The following is a 20,485-nucleotide window of genomic DNA, read 5'->3' as shown; positions in this document are numbered from 1 at the left end:
CCGCCTCACTGAAAATCAAGGACAGATCAGACAACCAGTCCCCAAGTCACTCAGTCTTGCGATATGGCTCCTGAAGTCGTAGAGTTTGGTTACTTAGGATTGCCTCCGGAATGTATGGACATTATCAGGGAAGCTCATAGACCCACAGCCAGAGCATGTTTTGCCACAAAATGGAAACGTTTTGTATACTACTGTCAACCCAAACGTGTTAATCCTATTAAAGCTACTGTCCAAGACAACGTTTGTTATTTGCTCCACTTATAGAAAGCAAATTTAGCTTACAATTCTATTCACTTACATCTTGCAGTTATAGTTGCACATCTGCAGAACAGACTTCCTTGTTCTGAATCCCAGTCATCAAAGCTTTCATGAAAGGCCTTAAATGGGTTATTCCACACAGAGTGCCTCTTGCACCACCCCAGAACCTCAATGTTCTGCTTACCAGGCTCATGGGCCCTCCTTTGAGCCACTTCATTCATGCCCTCTGTAGTATCTTTCTTGGAATGTGGCATACTTAGTCACTATCACATAACTCAGACTTGTTAGTGCGCTCGAGGACCTAACCTTGGAAGAACCTTTTTTACCAATTCATAGAGACAAGGTGGTCCTTCGCACAAACCCGAAGTTCTTTCCAAAAATGGTTTCCTAATTCCATATTAACCATTCTATTGAGCTACCAGCCTTCTTTCTGCATCCTGATTCAGTTGCAGAAAGAACTCTCATTCTCTAGATGTTAAACAAGCACTTATATTTTACATTGACAGAACAAAAGAATTTAGGAAAATTGAAAGGATTTTTGTGGCTTTTTCACTACCTCACAAAGGCAGTCCAATATTCAAAAACACCATAGCTGGATGGATAGTAAACTGTACACAAACTTGCTGTGCTAAAGCAAAGAGACAATTACCTGTTACTACTAGAGAACATTGTACTAGGAAAAAAGGAGGCACTATGGCTTTTCTTGGAAACATACCTATAGCTGACATTTGTAAGGCAGCTACATGTTCTACACCACATAAGTTTACAAAGCATTACAGTGTGGATGTACTAGCACGTCAGGAAACCAATGTAGGTCAATCTGTGCAGCGAACACTTTTCCAGTCAACTGCAACTCCCACAGGCTACCCACCGCTTTTATGAAGGGACTGCTTTACAGTCTATACAGCGCTTGTGTATATACAGCCACACATGCCATTGAACAGAAAGTTTTACTTACGCAGTAAGCATCTTTAATGTGGCATGTAATGCTGTAGATTCACATGCGCACTCGCTCCTCCCAGGACACCTGAGGTCCCTCCACTTACTGTTTATTATATATACTTGTACATATGTAGTTGCATTTGCATGGACATCTCTTTCTCCATACTTCTTTTCTCACCCGCCTGCGGGAAAACAGTATAACAAAGGAATCAATGCCCATGCGCAATATCACGAGAAGTAGGAGTCACTCAATCCTGTGACTCGAAAATGCTTCTTAAAAGAGAAACAACTTGCAACACTCCGAACCAAACACTGGATGGCAGGAGTATGCAGAGCATGTGAATCTGCAGCACTACATGCCACAAACAGATGCTTACTAGGTAAGAAACATTTTCCTTACCATCAGCATTAACACCCCTTTAGTTAAAGCATTGTAAATAATAACTTTAGATGAAGCATTGCTAAAAGCCATTGAGACTAATACTTTTAAACAAAGCATTGTTCATCCCATCATGAATAATACTTTTAAATAAAGTATTGTTCAAGCCATTGTGAAAACACCTAGGACTACAGCACTGTTGAAACATTAGCCATGTGTCTGTGTCATCTTAAACAACCTTTAGACCACATAACCTGCAGCCATAGATTCAGCCCTTAGAGAGTGCTGCACTCTGAGCTGTACAGCACAAGCTCCAGCCTTGGGAGTGTTAAAAAACATCCGGCCAAGTCTGGGGTGATCTTCCTTTCTTCAACCCTTCCAACTTAGAGTTTCCTTTCCAAATAATTAGCCCCTGGAGCTCCATTCTATTCATGCCGCATGACTTTCATTTTTCGCTGCCGCACAGCTTTTCCTAAGCTTTGTGGTTTCCTTGAGGGTGCCTGATCCCACCTGGACACCTCGTATGCCTCTTGATCCGAGCCCAAGGAGCCCATGCCTTGGTGCTGTGCCTGCTTCCCGCGTGGGCAGCCTCTTTTCTGTTGCCACGGGAACCAGCAGCACTATTCATTGCGGTGGTGGCTGCGGATCCCTTCTCCCCCCAGACAAGGGCACAGGAAACAGGGCAGGCCCACCACGCCTAGGTGGAGCGTGACGGTGCTCCCCTTTCTACATTCCCTCTGTGGGTCCCAAAGTTGGGATACCAGGCCCCTCCTTTTCTTGAGGAGTGTGACCGCGCTCCCCCAATTTTGGTGATGTCTGGGCCCAGAGTTGCGATCCGTGTTTCTATAGGTGCAGTCTGGCCCAGGGGGTTAGGATACCTGGGTCTTCCAGGACTCTGGGAAGAGGGCCCTACAGAGGCCCCTCCCTGGGTTAATAAGTGAAGATGGTCCTTGCAGGGACCCCCAGGCCGTGGTTGAGCTCTGCGACATCTCTGAGGGGGTCAAAGGTCACATTGTTTCTCTGCACATATCTTGGTCTACGTTGAGCAGTTTGCTTGATCTGTGGCTCATTGTACCCCCAGTAATGAGCCATACCACCTGGAGTACTTTCCTTAGGCCTCCTGGCCTCTACGTTGGCACACTCTGCAGGAAGTCCAGTTCTTCCGCAACTAGTCCTTAAGGAGTTTAAGGGGACCAGCTTCCTTGGTCTTAGAGATAGACCCACTGGTGTGGGGGTCAATTGTAGGCAGAGTTTTTAGTCCAGGTTTCCATGGCTCAATCAATCAATCAATCATAGTATTTATAGAGCGCGCTATGTACCCGTCAGGGTTTCGAGGCGCTGAGGGCGGGGGCGGGGGGTGGGGGGGCTGCTGATTTAGCGGTCGAAGAGCCAGGTCTTGAGGAGCCTTCTGAAAGCGAGGAGGTCCTGGGTCTGGCGAAGAGATGTGGGGAGAGAGTTCCAGGTCTTGGCGGCGAGGAAGGAGAAGGATCTGCCGCCGGATGTCTTGCGCTGGATTCGGGGTACGATGGCGAGGGCGAGGTTGGCGGATCGGAGTTGACGTGTTGGAGTGTAGAAGTTGAGTCTGGTGTTGAGGTAGGAGGGTCCGGTGTTGTGAAGTGCCTTGTGAGCATGGGTCAGGAGTTTAAAGGTGATCCTCTTGTCTACCGGAAGCCAGTGGAGTTCCTTTAGGTGAGGGGAGATGTGAATTCGGCGGGGTATGTCTAGGATCAGTCGGGCGGAGGCATTTTGGATACGTTGGAGGCGTTTGATGTCTTTGGTTGGGATGCCTGTGTAGAGTGCGTTGCCGTAGTCAAGTCTGCTGCTGACGAGGGCCTGGGTCACCGTCTTTCTGGTTTCTGTTGGAATCCACTTGAAGATTCTGCGGAGCATTCGAAGGGTGTTGAAACAGGAGGAGGAGACGGCGCTGACCTGTTTGGACATGGTGAGGGCGGAGTCCAGGATGAAGCCGAGGTTTTTTGCGTGGCTGGCAGGGGTGGGTGGGGGTCCGAGGGCGGAGGGCCACCATGAGTCGTTCCAGGCCGAGGGAGTGCGTCCGAGGATGAGGACTTCCGTCTTGTCGGAGTTGAGTTTCAGGCGACTGTCGTTCATCCAATCGGCGATGGATTTTAGTCCCTCGTGGAGGTTTGTTTTGGCGGTGAGCGGGTCTTTGGTCAGGGAGAGGACGAGCTGGGTATCGTCGGCGTAGGAGATGATGCTGAGATGATGTTGGCGGGCCAGTTGAGCGAGGGGGGCCATGTAGACATTGAACAACGTAGGACTGAGGGAGGATCCTTGGGGGACGCCGCAGATGAGGTTGGTGGCTTTGGAGCGGAAAGGGGAGAGGCGGACTCTCTGCGTTCTGTCGGAGAGGAAGGATGAGATCCAGTGGAGGGCTTTATCTTGGATGCCGGCTTCCTGGAGGCGGGTCAGTAGGGTGCGGTGGCAGACGGTGTCGAAAGCGGCTGATAGGTCGAGGAGGATGAGGGCTGAGGTTTCGCCGTTGTCCATTTGATGTCTCATGTCATCTGTGGCGGCGAGGAGGGCTGCTGCCTCCAACAAAAGCAAGGCAACCCTTTTTAAGTGAGGGCGGAAAGCTCAAGAAGCCAGGTACTCCAGGTCAATCGTGGGATACCACATCACGTCTCCACCCCATCCCACCCTTCATTCCCAAGATGCTGAAACAATTCAGTGTGGTGTCAATAATCACATCTCATTTGGGGCTTCAGCTCTGCCCTTCTCTGACATCACTGCCAGGGTATTTTCCCCCTAAAAACTTTAAAGAGGGGCCCCTTCCTGTGTTTGCTCCAGAGGTCTGGGCTCCTTCTGTGTTCAGTGGGCTTGGGCAGGCCCATCCCTGGTACAGAGTGACAGCTGGTTGATGGATACAGATCCCATCTTCCCACCCCTTTCTTCCTCAAGAGCTCAGTGAAGCATTGTTAATTACTCTCTTTGTATGGGAAGGCCTTTGTTCCTGTTGCTTGATAAAAATGTAATTAACTTGGCAGAGCAGGGTGGCTAAAGACTTGGGATCTGATTGTGAGCTGAGCCAGAGAAATATAACAACAATATAACAATTCTGGATGGCCCATACATTGTACACACATCTCCTTGGAATTTGCAGATTTGTTTTTGGCATACAGGTTCCACCCCATTTTGATGGACTTTGTAGGCTAAAATGAAGACAAACTTCACTCTAAGGTAGATTTCCCTCTCTCTATAATGGAGTGTCACTGCAGACAAGACAGTGATCCTCACTGACTTTCTCTATGAGTGTACCATAACATTATAATGCCTACCCCAGGTCAATATCTAATCATGTAGAGTCCCCTCTGCGCTAGGCTACCATTGCGCAGATCCCAGGCTGCGCACAACAGTGGTCTCACGTGTACGAACACGTGCATATATGTTAACTTGTAACCAACCAAGTGCGCCTTAGCTGTACAGCGTCATTGCGGTCTTATCTTAAAAGGTGGACACTGGTGGTAAACATGCGCAGTCCACTTACTGTGTGTTTACTGTGGGTGACTTGCCCATTGTTGGGCTCACCCACAGTAAAAAAAAAAAGGCCCAAAAACCGGTGATCAAAAAGCAACAAATCTGGGCAGATTACATGCACAAAACTCATTTCATTACAGATCCTTCTCCATCCCCCCTCAAACCTGCTTTGTTTATAGTGCCTGGAGCCAGACCACAGCTCCAAGGCCTTCCCTGACTGCCATGCGATGGATCCCAAAGTGGTTGAGGAACGACTGTTAAAGCTCCTGGTCATGGGACACCAGATGATTCCACGTCCCTCCTGGTCACGTAGAGGGTCCCGGATGCGCTCTCAGGAGTCATTCCTGCCAATAGTCGTTGAGGTCCAAATCATCTCCGTGTAAGTTGCAAAAGAAGAAGATAAACTAGACCCCGCTCCCGCACCTCGCCCACGAAGCCTGAGTCTGGGTCTGCTCCGCACCTCGCTGAATTTTCTGGAGCTACCCCGGTCCCATTGGGGGAATTTAATGAGGCTATGCCCGACTGGTCTTCTGCCGGTGGGCTCGCCCTCCGCACCAGTTGGGTCCTTTGGATCCGTTGCTGGGTCCGGATGCACTCCACTTGCAAATCCATGACCTTTGCCTGCGTTTGGTGTAGTGACGTTGTTCCTGCTGCAGCTGATGCTGTTCTTTGGTGCCAATCTCATAGTCACCCCTTCTCCCCTTCAATAAAGCCTTCACTGATGTCTTGCTTGGGGCACTGGATGATTGTTCACTGCTACCAACCCTCTCCTGGGGATCCAGCATTCCTTACCCAGCACCCTAACCCTGAGAGCCTGGTGATGCAGGCCTCAACTTCCAAAGTTCACCCTGGCAGGTTTCCTACCACTCCACCAGAGAGGGAATCCAAGAGGCTGAATGTTTGGTAAAAGGATTTTCTCTTCCACCCACCTTGCATTGCAATCAGTGAACAGCGCATGCCTCTTTGGCCACAATAGTTACACATTGTGAGATTCGGTTGCTCAAGTGCTGCACCAAGTCTTGGAAGAGCCCCGACTGGAAACAATGGACTCGCTGGGCTGAGCCATTGCTTCATTAGTCGCTGCCACATTTGGTTAGACAGGACAGCCATCTTAAAAGAATTAATTTAATAAATGGGCTAAGACAGAGCAAGCTAAGTAGGTTAAAAGTCACTAGGTGACCGGGGCATGAGTCTGCAAGCCAAAGGCTAAGCTAACTCCTGTTATCCCATTAAAACAAACTAGGATTCACTACAAAACCGAGAGCCAGAGTAAAGATTGGTTTTCATTTGGTCATGGCATCTGACAAGGCTTCCCATTTTCCTTATTGTTAATCACACTGGTCGTGAAACTCCTGGCAGAGAGCGTTAGAGCTACCTGCAATAGCTTGGATGTAGGACATAAGATTGGGTCTAGGATGGGATAACTGAGTAACATTATACCCCGATGACCTGTTGCTATGTCTTAGCAACCCAATTGATTCCATCTCCAATTCAGAGAGAATATAACCTGAATTCGGCAGGGCTTAAAGTGAACTGGACCAAATCAAGTGCCTTTCCAGTGCAGAAGATGGAAGAGGTGCTATAGGGGACTTCGACTCTGGGCTTGCCAATGCCGTGTGACTGCTTCTAGTATCACAGTCTTGATTACAAAATATGATGCCCAAGCTTAGTCCAATATATAAATAGATAAAGTAAATGAGTAAATTAATTTTCAAGATTTGCAGCATAGGGCCCCCTTTCCTCTGACTTTGAGGTGCACTTATAAAGTGATAGCACTAGCACAACTGCTGAACACAGTGCAAAATTATCCTTGCAGGCTAACACCACACTTCCGCTGAAAACTAAATTCCTTATTTGGAGCATTTGTTTGGAACAATAAAAAGCCCAGAGCGTCATTGGCTAAATGTTGTAAGTGGATGTACAGTGGAGGGTTGTTTACAGCAGATATATTTGCATAATACTGAGTATCTCACCTCATTGTGATAAATGACTGGCAATTTGTCCTGAATTCAGATCCGGCATACTTTAATGAGCTGTGGGCTTCCTTCACTTCCTTCATTAGGGCAAACAGCCGGCGGGGCTTCTTCTAGCGAAGAAAGCAGTACTGCTGTGAAGATAACTGCAACAAGGATTTGAAGGATGGGGTACACTTGGTGTTAGACTTTTCATCCTTGGCATGGTCTCCGTTAACTTTTTGCCTCTGTTCCCCAGGTTGTTGATGTGTGCTGGACTCTGATTTTGCTGTTTGTTACTCTGGGCACTTTACCACTGCTAACCAGTGCTAAAGTGCAAGTGCTCCTATACAAAATGTGTATGTAATTGGCTTATCCATGATTGGCATATTTGATTTATTAGTAAGTCCCTAGTACATTGTACTAGAGGTGCCCAGGGCCTGTAACTCAAATGCTACTAGTGGGCCTGCAGCACTGGTTGTGCCACCCACCTAAGTAGCTCTGTAATCATGTCTCAGACCTGCCACTGCAGTGTCTGTGTGTGCAGTTTTAACTGTAAATTCGACTTGCCAAGTGTACCCACTTGCCAGGCCTAAACCTTCCTTTTTCTTACATGTAAGGAACCCAGAAGGTAGGCCCTAGGTAGCCCCAAGGGCAGCGTGCAGTGTATGGTTAAGGTAGGACATATAGTAATGTGTTTTATATGGCCTGACAGTGAAATATTGCTAAATTCATTTTTCACTGTTGCAAGGCCTGTCCCTCTCATATGTTAACATGGGGGATACCTTTAAATATGATTAAAGTGTAGATTCCCTTTGGGGGCGGATGGATCTGTGGAGTTTGGGGTCTCTGAACTCACAATTTAATAATACATCTTTTAGTAAAGTTGATTTTAAGATTTTGTGTTTGAAAATGCCACTTTTAGAAAGTGAGCATTTTCTTGCTTAAACCATTTCCATGACTCTGCCTGGTTGTGGATTCTCTGTCTAGGTCAGTTTGACAGTTGGGCTGGTTGCACCTCACACTAGACAGTGACACAAAGGGAGCTGGGATGTAGTCTGCATTTCCCAATGCACCATCTGTGCTAGGAGAGAGGGGAGAAGTGGTCACTCACACCTGAAAGGGCTGTGCCTGCCCTCACACACTGCAGTCTCCAACCCCCTGGTAAGTGTCTGGGGCCTGGCCTGGGCAAGGCAGGATTTCACAATCAAGAGAGACTTTGCTTTGAAGTAGGCCTACAAAACCACAGACTTTAGAACACCTCTGGAAACCAAGAGGAACCTCTGCCTGTAGAAGAGCTGAAGAACTGAGGAAGAAGAGCTTCCCTGCCTGTGACTGTGCTTTTTGGAGCTATCCTGCTGTTGCTGCTTCTGCCAGAGTAAGAGGGCAAAGACTGGACTTTGTATGCCTTCCATCTTGTGAAAATCTCCAAGGGCTTGATTTAGAGCTTGCCTGCTGTTGTTGCAGTCTCAGGGACAGCAAAGACTTCTCTCTGCCAGCACCTGGAGTCTCTGGAGAGACTCCTACTCTGCCCTGTGGTGCCCGTCCAGTTCCTGGGACCCTGAAAGGAGAAGCTGGCAGCCTAAGAGGAAGAAATCCATGCACGGAACGCCATGCAGGGAAAAGATCGACGCAACACCGATCTGCGGCTAAAGAATCGACACGCCGCCGGCTCCGCGGCTGAAAATCGATGCTCGTCTGCAACACGACCGAAGAATCGACACACGGAGTTGGAGAAACGACATGCAGCATTGCTGACAGAGGCTAGTGAGATTGCAACGCACGCTGTGTAGTTTTCGTATCATCATGCGGCTAGATTTCCGACGCAAACATCGCTGGGCGTGTAAAAACAACGCACGGCCTGCCTGGACCCGAGAGCGGATCAACGCATCGCTCTCCTGGGGAGAGAAGAAGCGACGCGCCCCGACCCAACAAAAGGAGAAACGACACAAGGTCTCGGTCATGAGTGAAATAGACGCATCACAAGCCCTTTTTGACGCACACTCGCCCGTGCAGGGTTATTTTTGAAGCACCCAAGGTACATTTTCACGCTACATGATGACTCTTTTTGCTTTTTAATTGATAACTTGACTTCTTAATTTTTCTAAACCTGTGTTATGTCATTTTGTAGTGTTTTCATTAAGTTACTGTGTGTGTTGGTACAAATACTTTACACCTAGCACTCTGAGGTTAAGCCTACTGCTCGAGCCAAGCTACCAAGGGGGTAAGCAGGGGTTAGCTGAAGGTGATTTTCTTTTACCCTGACTAGAGTGAGGGCCCTTGCTTGGACAGGGGGTAACGTGACTGCCAACCAAAGACCCCATTTCTAACACTTGGAAACTTCACATTGAAGGATGAACTGCATAAGGGCTTTTGCTGACATACAGGCAGAATTTGGGTTCTACTCAGTGTTTTTTTGTTGTCTACGTCACGCATCATGCACTGCAGCCATTCATTACCACAACAACGCCTATTCCAGAATTGAACCCATTGTAAACCAAACTCACTGCATAAAATGATCTCTAAGTTACAAGTCTTTAATATTACTGTAGATTAGTTTTCTGCACTGAGGAAAGCTTGGGGGACAGACATTGGTGCACTCAAAGGCATGAACTGGATGCCTGTATTGGTGGCTCCACTGAGACAGTTGTCTCTGTAAGATAAAAGCTAATACAATAACTGATAGATTCTCTACACTGTAACTATACTACCAGACAATGATTTTGACAAATCCAAAAGGACTCATCCTGCAGATATTAACGCCTCTTCATGCAAGCTATAAGAGTGCCTTGCACCATGCAAACACTGTGGGGACCGCAAGATATTTCCTTTTAAAGTTGAGTTTCAAATAAAGGTGAGCATCGTTTCGGCACAAGAAGTCTTCTAATCAGAAGTTGGAAGTCGGAGCGTGTTCTGCAACTAATTGAAGCTTAATTTCAATTCAGCTCCTCATCAAGCAATGCGAAATGAAAATATACTATTCCAGAGAATATACACACGTAGAGACAGTATCACTTAAAATGGTGGAGGTTAGCGATAACAAACAAAAGCAAAGTTCTCACTCTCATTGCAGTCCTTCAGTAGCAGGTCATTTTATTCCATACAGCTCTTTACAGAAAGCACTTCTCATGACTCCAAGCTGTGCATTAATTCCTCCCAATCCAGTAATGGACTCAATTTTAAATATGTTTTTGACTATAATCTTTACTTGACTTTAGGTGCAAATATTTGGTGATGATTAGTATCACAGGGTACAAATTACATGCTCTTTTTCGACAGAATAGACAATTGTGGATGTCAGGATTATATTTAATGACGTTACATGTGGAAGGTTGAACTGTATCTTACAAATTCCATGAAACTGTTGCTTAATCAAAAAAACGCCTGATGTGAAAAAGGTTCGTACATCAATTCTGGAATGAATTGTTCGTTTGTCTAATGGGGCACCTTACTTATGCTTTCTTCATGGATCTAGGGCTTGCAATTACTAAACGGGACACTGTGCAAATGTGGAGGCCAGAGGGGGCTCGAAGCAGATCGAGATTGGAGACAGGCTTAGCTTATTGTAGAGTTACGGAGAAGCTGATATATGAAGCCAGAAGGTTCCCACTCAAACACAACCAAAAATTCTGAGGAGTGTAGTTCACTTAGAGGGGGATATTGAATTGAAAGGGTTCAACAAATTGCCATTCAGAGAAAGACGGGGGTGGTTTAAATAGATGGTGTAACAATGAAATTGTAGCTGTATAATAGTCCACATGTAGTTGAACTGTAGGTGCTACTATTGCTCGAGGTGTTGTTCCTTTGATAATTAAAATGCTAATAATATGTTGCTATACCAAAAAGAAATCCAACAACTCCGAGACGGACACGGGGAGGTGGGGAAGAGGGACACCTGCGGCCATGTTACATTAACATAGCTCTGGAGTCCAGCTTGCGCTGGGCGGTGTGCCTGACGCACACTAGGACAGTGCTCTATATTACAAAAATGAATTATGTTGTCCTTAGTACAGGCATGAATTTGTGGCTAAAACGTGCAGCATTGGAAGGTGTCCTGCATGCATTTTCATAGGAGGAAGGGGAGTGGTCTGTGTGTCTGCACCTGCCTGCTCTGGGATTCCTGTGAAGTCTTTGAGACCCCAGTGCCCACCACTTATGGGCCCTTATTAAAGAATTGGTTACATAAGTGTCTGCAACTTGTTCTGTAATACCAAAATGCTTCTGGGGAACAAACACCGGTCCTGCCCCTGGGATATTTTTTATATAGTGGTAATTGGTAGGCTTACCAGTCATGAAATCCCATGCACGCAGCCTGCAGTCAGATAGAGAAATGGTTCGGGCAGAAATCGGGTTTTTAGAATGCTTTTTGAAAGAACAATGAGCCCAGAATCCACATATTTATAAAAGAATCTCCTAGGAGGCACAGGTGTGGTTGGTGAACCAGAAACAAGCAATCCCAGCTCAACATATCCTCTGGCCACTGATGGCAGAATGGCCGCCCTTGACAAAGGCTCCATATCACTAAAATCATAATTTGTTATATTTGACACCCTCTTGTGCATGCTGAATAGAGCAACTCTTAAGTGACACTGCTCTATTCTCTATACATCTAAGGATGTTTCTCACAAGTGAGCGGCTTGGAGCCATTTTTATGCAGAGGCTTTCCTTCCTTATGTTCCCGTAAAGAAAATACCTTCTTCCCTGTAATTTCAGCCTTTTACCCGTACAGTTATGATAATTAAGGTTGGTGGCAGAAACTCTTGGAACAATATCATCAGTCAGTACATTTATTTTGCAATTCTTAATTTCATTTTAGAATTCTCAGTACTTTAAGTCGGTCACCTGTATTTAAATATGTGTGATGAAATATTGTTGTGGTCTGTCCTTTGAGCGGAATGGTCAGTTTCATGTGATTTAATTGGTTGTTTTGGAATACGCAGTTGAGATACTTTACAGACTGGCTGCATCACGTATGTATGTATTTGAAAGTCTCATAACACAGCCCTGGACGTGGGGAGTGATCCAAACTGAGGGCCTGAATGATAACTTGGCAATATGTATACCCATCACAACATCATCAAAGTATACGCATCGCCAAGTTAATGGGTCGCCTACCAAATTTAGAAGCGGACATGCCTTAGGTTTAATCACAGCGGAGAATACTGTGTCACTCCTGTGATTAAACCCCTCTGACGGCCCTGTGGGTAAGGGCTGAGGCAGACCTCTAATTCCACCCACCTAATTCAAATTGGTGGAATTTGAGGTCCGTTTTCACTGCCGCTCACTGCTAAGAAAAACCTGGCAATAAAGGGCAGTGAAAACTGCTAAATGCTCCCCTTACATTTAGAGAGGACCCAGTGGCAAGGTGGGCATTTTTCTTTTTCATTTTTAAAAAGAAAATCCTGCTTTGGGATTTACTTTTTGAAAATAATTTTTTTTTAAAACAGTTTGGGGCAGCATTTTGTCATGTTCACGGAGCCCTACACTAAATTTGGTACACAGCATTGGCAGGAATTTTCGAGATGGCAGTTCTTGCCAGTGCTTTAAAAATGACCACCAGCTTGGTGGTCATTTCTAAATTTGGCGTGTGTTACCTCTGTCTGGGAGACAAAGTAATTTACTCCATCTCCCTGACGAAGAAATGGGCCGCCCATCATTATATATGTTAGCCCCTAAGTGACTGTCAGAGTGATATGTTGGACGCATCTACAATCCATAAGGCATAGCTTTTTTGTCTCATGCACGTGTATCTTAGTGTGGAGGTTACCATACGATGAGCAATTTGCCCTTCACAGTATTACTGTAAATATTTCTATATTCAGAGGGACATAAATAACATACAAGTTAGTTTCGTCCATTTTCATGAAAACTACTTAAAGATTTTTTTTTTTTTTTTAAAGGGTTACTTGGTCTGTAGCCACTTGCCAAAGGAGGATGTCATTGACATTGCACGCTACTGTCGGCACTACTGTTTGCTACCCCTGGCAGCAGTACAAAGGATTGGTCAGTTGGTCATCTGGAGGGAAGTGTTCTTACTACATCACTGTCAGCCATGCATGGAGGGAACGACTGAAGGATACAGGGAACCTGATGCAAGATATTTTCTGCTAATTGTTGGTTTGGTAAGTTCTTTCTAGTGTAAACATTTATTTCATTTACTGATAAATTGTAATAAATGTCGGGACATGAAGCTCTCCTGCATAGTAAACCAGCATGTTCCCCAACCCTGAGTGTCGGACTACATGTAAAACTGGTATGCCTGCATTTATTTTGGTACTGGCAGCCGCAAACCTAGCATGCATGCCTAAGCATGTCCCAGGTAATGTGATGACCAGTCCTGTGACATGAAGGGGCGCAGCAAGTGTGCCCTCATAGTAAGCAGTGGAGTACTGTCCATGTCCTGGGTACGCCATGTAAAGTGGAGGAGGCAGAGTGCCGTGTTTAGTGAATCTGTAGTGTGACCAGGCTTTCTTTCTCTGTTTCAGAGAGATGAGGGTTTACTGACTCCTCTAATGTAAATTTCTGCTCTTAATTGAAACCCAGTACCTTGTGTTGACATCCCGTTTGCATGTCGAGTTTGTGAGTGTGTAGGGTGTGTGTAGCACATCTATGGGAATGGGGGTTGTGTGTATACGGGAGCCAGGGAGACTGATTTTGGATACACCTTGCTTTAGCATGGCACTATATGGAGGGTGAGATTAGTTTCCCTTAGAAGGGTATTGCCTAAATTCCATTAAGGCCTTGTTAGCAAAAGGCTGTTGATCAGTTCTGCCTGAGCACTGCCATTTGGTAGATGATAGGAGTGAGCAGTGGGACTGCGGTTTCTGTTTTTCAAGGTCAGGAGGTTTCTCTGCCGGGTCTGTCCCTCTGAAAGTGCCCAATTACATCTTGAGAGAGGCTGATGACCGCTTGGTAAAGGGATCTCACACTGCATTGAGCCCTTATTTTCGATAATCCTGCTTGGAGCCAGACACATTGCTAACTGCTGTGAGAACCATCCCTTTGCATAAAGGCTGTGTCTGGAGAGCAGCCCAAAAATTACATCTGAAAGAGAACCAGCCCAAACCTCATTTGAAGCCTTAGATAGTGGATCTGCATCTCTGGTCTGGAAAATGCATATATAAGTAGATCTAAACAGTTCTTCTTTTTCCAGTCTTAAGTAGATCTTGACCAAGGAAGGGGATGCTCTATAGAGTCCTGGAAGTTATGCTGTGCAGCCAGGAATGGTGCCTACCTGATAGCCAGTCTCCCATTGGTCAGGTGACATCACCCGCAGTCTGCTGGATGAGCTGAGCACGTGCCTCAGGTGGCTGGCCCTGCAGAAGGAGAGACTGTCGAGGAGAAGCCCAGTGTGTTCCCTGTGTATGGAGCATCTACAGAAAGCTGACTTTCCACAGAGTGCGAAGATAGCAGTGACCCTGGCCGCTCTGTGCAGTTTCTTTGTAATTTCACCGCAATTCTATGATAACTTCAACATGAAGTGCTCCTCTTACCGAGCTTAACATGGGTGCTGTTTATATAATAATGCACTGACCTTATCACACTGTGGTAGAGGTGCAGAACAACTTTTTTGATTTGTCTAAAATAAACTAATAGTCTCCGACGACCACAGCAAATAAAACAAGGGCATTGCGTTCTGATCGTATGGCCCTGGAGCTAATTGTGCAGGCTAAAGGGTGACAGATTCCAGTGTATGAAGGTAGTAAGGAGTTTTTGGGGCTTAGGGATGGGTTGTGTGGAGTAATGAGGAGTGTTTAGGGTATAGGCATGGGTAGTCAGGGTTAGTAAGAAGGCTTTAGGGATGGGTAGGGTATAATGGCAGTAAGGGTTTTTAGGGTTAAGACAATATTTATTTAAAATATTACAATAAAAATAAAAATTATTACATTTAAATTAAATAATTATAATAACTATCACAAGTGAAGTAAAGGGGCCCCTGATTTAACTTTATGTGATGTAAAGGTACTCTCACTGTAATGACCACACTGTAGTAATGACTGCAGATGTATCGATCTCCAGAGTAGAAATGACATTTCTGAGACCATCGTCCTAAGCGAGACTGTCTGCACGACCTATGCCTCAGAAGAGTTGCTGCCAGGAGGGCAAGAACTTTTCCCCTTGCACCACGCTGTCTGAACGTGCACGGAAGTCAACAGGTCACAGGTTCTAGCCTGCTTGAATGGCTTAAAGACTGAATTTGCATATATGTCTCTAACATGCTTGCTAAGACTTTTTGCCAACAAGGGGTAAAGAGGCATTGAAATGAAACTGTGTGAGTCACCTGTGAGAGAAATTAAGCTATCTGCACTTGTGCTTAATCCTTGCATAAATCCCATAGTGCGCTGGAACTATAGCGGGATACTGAGATGAGACCAGGAAGTAGAGGGCGTAGTACCTCACTGTCTATGTCAACGCCGTTTTCAACCCTGCATGTTACTTCCAATTAGTGTATACCATTTAGTTCTGCTGTGTGCTCAAAGTATTTTATTTATTTTTTCTTAAAAGAAAATCTGCGCTGAACATTACGTTAATGTGTCTTTTGGTTGACTGTTGAGTTCAGAGCTCTTGCCCCCACACCACCTCCCAGAGAATCCTGTCAGTGCTCCCCCTAGTCGCCCTAAGAGTCGAGTGTGGAAAGGGCTGTACTAGCCCAGTTGCAGAGCCACAGTAAGACAGACATCGATGGAAATCAACGTCAACCGCCATGGGTTGGGCCCAGTTGGTAGTCCACCCATGTGAAAACAGGAGTAAATCTCGGATTTTAGCCAGCTTGGAAACATGCATGATATGTTTTGGTATATTTCACCTGCCATCCCTAACCCACCTCCGTGGGTGTACTCCTACAGAAAATGCCAAGGGAGTTTGCATCAATGGTATTTATTTTGAACAGCCTTTTTCGGACCCCAAGTAGTTAACCAAATCTGCCACTATTGTGTGCCCATGACTCAGTTGCACTGTTCTTACACTTTTCACTTTACATTTTATGAAGCTGTTGATTTGCACAATAGATTCCTATGAGAAACTCTTAATTGAACATTTCTGAAGAGAGTGTATTGCTAGATTTTTATTTTTCAACCAGTTTTCTCTTGATCATTATCTCACACCAGGGCCAGAAATATTATATGTGGTGCATATTAATCATCTTCGCCTCCTTACGGGCATCTGGCATTGTTAATAGTTTTTCTTCAGTTCTCTTCCCTGCAAGTCTTTGTTGCTGTGGAAGTGCAAAATGGGGCTACTTACTGAAATAAATTCAGTCCTGGAGACCCATTGTTGCCCTCTGGCTCCCATTCATCCTGAATTCTTTACGACATCCTATGCACAGTGTAGTGCTGGATCTCTTGCTCTCAGGCTGTTTTTGTTGATTGAACCTCCAACACTTGTCGCTGTGGTTCGGTTTCACCCAAGTGCTCCTTTCTACTTAGTTTTCAATAGTGTGGGAGTCTATTTCTTGCTCAGCTCCTTTAAAACTCTCATTTTAGAAGTCTGCCTCCTGGGTGATCTTAAACCCTGTGCCAGTATCCGGGCATATCTGGTTAAAAAGGCCAACAGTCTTTTGATTTCCATGGTGAGCTTCTGTAGAGCATAGATGCAGTAGAACCTCTCTTGGGGGAAATAGCAAAGCTTTTCGTACTATTTCAAAACTCTGTCTTAATTGCCTTGTAATTGTGCAACATGATGGTTCATCTTCCAGTAGGTTTCTTTCTACAATGGCTGATAAAAATCGGTCACTGCAAACATACATACAAAAAGCTGTATTAAGGTGCAGTATTGCCATACCCATATATTTAAACATTTGATGGTTGTATGTGTTGTGGAAGTAATGATGGAAATCAAAGGCATTTGAAAATAAAAAGGCACCTTCAAAACAGCCTTAAAAATATAGTGTTTCTAATTATTCAAGAACTTAAATGAAACTCATAAAAAATGCGAGGTCAGACGTCCAGTTGTGTACGTGTGTCCACAGTGACACATGGGAGTTTTATCTTAGAGTGGTTTTCCAATCCATTATTACATGCTTTACAATATGCATTCCATTTCCTGAACTTTTATCACTTTTCTAAAAACATTGTTTCGGCCGACTTTTGTTTATTTTAGGTTTTGTACTTCTGTGACTCCATGCATCTGCAATATTCTTTTCTGTAAACAGTGAAGTGCGAGGGCAACGCATCGCCGAGTCTCCCTGATTATATCTCTGAAAGTAATTGTCACTTGTTGCAGAGCACACGCGCCTCAGACACACCCTCGTGAGCAGAGGGAGGTAGAAGCCACCGTGTCTCTCTTTCTTGAAAGATTTAAAACCTAGCATTAAGCGCCTGGGTCTAAAACATTTGAACATGTTTGGCATTTCTCCTAAAATCTTAATTGTCAATCTCTTGCAGTAGTTATTTTCTTTGCTCACAAACACTTGTAAATAAAAATAACATGGATGGAGCAGGACATAAGCAGTGCGTGGAATCGGATTGTGAATATGGACAGTTTGCCTGATACAATTTGAAAATAACTTGAATTGTGTGAATATAAGAATAGATCCCATGCTCTGTACAGCAGTGAAACTAACGAAAAAAAAGCAAAATGTGATACTAAATTGCCATCATAATCCATGATTATTTTACATGTTAAAATCTTGACCTTTGCTGCTCAAAGATGTCTTCGTGGATTGCAATTTGTATTCTGCTGGCGCTGTAACCACTGTGTGTGATACAACTACTTTTGCCTGCAGTCACTTTTGCACTGTGTAATCATCCGAAACTTGTTTTTATGATCCTGACTCACTAAGGAGAGCACCATGCAAAGGGTTAGAAGTGGATTTGGAGGAAAATGGAGTAACATATTAGCAATCTTGGAGTGCAAAAACTCCGAAAGTATGAGCAAAAATAATCACCTGAGATGAAAATTAATTTAGCACGCCTTTCTGAGGAGCTCCTTATAAAGGTGTAATTTATAAGAGCGTAATTCCTTCCAATAATTATATTTGTCTGTAACTATCAGCCAAGAACAGGGATTCGTTCTAAGGCTAGTGTATTTTATCCAAAGGGGTTAAATGTTTTGTCCTGAACCGGGTTAAAAAAATCTCTTGGTAGGGTGGAGCCAGGGGCATTGCAGTATTTATTACTAAGTATTAGGTGTGTATCTAGTTCTAAAGAATGACGGAACAAGAAAGAAAGTATATTATTTAGGTCTGATCTAAAAATGCTTATTTAATATTTCTTCCAGATTTGTGTAGGTTATGAAATATTTTATTTAAAAAATGTCTTACCTTCTGTTATATTTGCAAGTTACCTTTTTTCTCATTTCATGCAGTAATAGTTCCACATAATTCCTGTATGTGTGTTATATCTTTCTGCTTCTAAGACTGCTTGTTTATATTTTTCTGAAGCAATTAAAATGTAAGCCTCGAATCATTAGTCTGTAAATAATTGCTTGTTATTCAGATTCGTTTCTACAAGGCTTTCTTCATTTTTAGTACAAGTTTATGTCAGGAGTTTAGTGTTTTAACTGAGGGACGCTCTTAAGTACTGAAAGTAAGGTCCCCTTGGCTGCATTCCAACAGGGAAGGGAGTGGAAGTTATAGAAGACTGGGCAATGAAAAGTCAGGAAGCTAGACTGCTAACCACAGCAGAGGTGGTAACTTTCAGGTTGCACTTCACTTCCAGGTCGATAGGGGCAAAAGCATATTTTACAGCTTCTCATACGAGACTCCTTGCTTGACTACCATACCTAGTTTTTTGATTCTGTGGTTCTATAGTTTGCTCATCCAGATCTGCGTTCTGGTGCAAAGAGTTTCAGAACTCACTAATACAATAATAATCCGGTTTCACAAGAGTGATGGTTGCCTGGAATCCACCATCTTGAAGTAATATATTGGTAGTTATTGGGTTAACATTAGTCAAGCTAAGAAGACTTATTTGGCACCAACTCTGATAAATGCATAAAATCCCAAACTGACGATGCAAACTTCCTACACATTGTCTGGGAGTGATTGATAAAATAAGAATACTGAGCAGGATGGAATGTGAAAATAGTGAGGCTTGGATGCATCACAGGTGGAGCATCTACAGGACTACCTTTATTGGTATTCCCAAAAATGATTTGCTAAGCGTGTTTGATCACCAAGAGTTGAGGAAACCAGAATGAATTATTCGCTCCTCTGGCCTTACTCCTGCCCAAGCAGAGAACAGAAATGTGCTAGAGAGCAGTACGTAATCCTCATTGGGTAGTTGGTGTAAAGATGTACCGATCTGGAAGTGTGAGGGGATTACGTTTCTGACCTCAGTAGCCACCAGGAAGGAAAAACTAAACTCTCTGGCGAAATTGGGATCTTTGCTTAAAGACTTTGTCAAAAAGCTAGTCAAACCTCCCATGATATTAAGCAGATTTCATAGACAAGTATTGGCAGGGAAGTAGCAGATCGGAGAATGAGAGGCAAAGGTCAGGTTAATTTCTAAGCGGAGACTTCACACCAAATCTAAAATCATTCTCCACCCACAAGGTGCAAGGCCATGGAGTTTTTGAAGGCATGGGGAAGGAAACAACCTAGACTCAAGGTCGGCAGCTTCCTACATCAAGGGGGATTGTTGACAACATGTACTGGGGAAATTATAAATAGATGGTTGAGTGGAGAGTGAGTTAGAACTGGAATTCAACAAGAGTATTCTGAAGTATTCTGATAAGCCTAGTTACTCCAAGAACTATTGTACCATGTATGCTGCATCAGTGAATAAATATAAATCTCAATAAAGTTTGACAAAAAAGGGGGATATATATATATACAGTCAGTAGCCTGGTTGTGAACATGTCACTGGTAATGGTGACAATAATGAGATTTGAGAGACCACAAAAGTTCTCCTTTTCATCCTAATGCTTCTTAGACCCTTTGGTTTGCTTATAAAGGAGTCGTACACCCTGAGCCACAATGTTGGAAGTGGTGTAAGGGATACCCAGTTAATGTGGTGCGTTTTGCAGAGAGCCCACAGAAGGTTCTCAGCCTTTGATAATGGAGCCTTTTGCTATTGTTTTGACCCATGTTGAATGGGAAATGATGGGGTATATGTTTAGAGTGGTCAGACTCCCACGGAAACAGCTGCTAATTAGAAGCTTTTAATTTGCAGTGATAACATTTCATCACATTAGTGAGCACTGGCATCCATTGAGTATGGAGTCACACTACAGCAAAACAGCTTTTTGTTGTAGGGTATGCCTGGACATTTCTAAAATCTTTGGATATGCTTGCCTTCTTCCCAGGACAGGTTAGTTGGCATCATGCTTCTTAATGGACCCAAAATTGATTGTGCATCCACACAAGATTGCAACCTGTGAAAAAGGTGCATTTCAGTGCTTCTGAAGATCAGTAAAGACAGGAGAGTACTCGGGTATACTGTTTTCAAAGACTGAATAAAAGCAAAATTGTGGATTTGATTTGAAGACTATTTCTACCAGAGTGCACATTAAATTACAG

General features: G+C 44.4%; 1 protein-coding gene across 2 annotated transcripts in view; it reads left to right on the top strand.

Moving 5' to 3' along the window:
• Positions 1 to 20,485, top strand: part of INTU (inturned planar cell polarity protein) — a 361,378-nt gene that overhangs the window by 274,243 nt on the left and 66,650 nt on the right. For both annotated transcript variants that reach the window (XM_069242352.1, XM_069242349.1), the window contains exon 11: positions 12,927 to 13,148. In XM_069242352.1, coding sequence (XP_069098453.1) covers positions 12,927 to 13,148 — 222 coding nt within the window. The remainder of the gene's footprint in view (positions 1 to 12,926; positions 13,149 to 20,485) is intronic.

This window comes from Pleurodeles waltl, chromosome 1_2 (assembly GCF_031143425.1).
Source record: "Pleurodeles waltl isolate 20211129_DDA chromosome 1_2, aPleWal1.hap1.20221129, whole genome shotgun sequence".
Classification (NCBI taxonomy): Eukaryota; Metazoa; Chordata; class Amphibia; order Caudata; family Salamandridae; genus Pleurodeles; species Pleurodeles waltl.
This window is presented reverse-complemented; position numbering and strand designations above follow the sequence as displayed.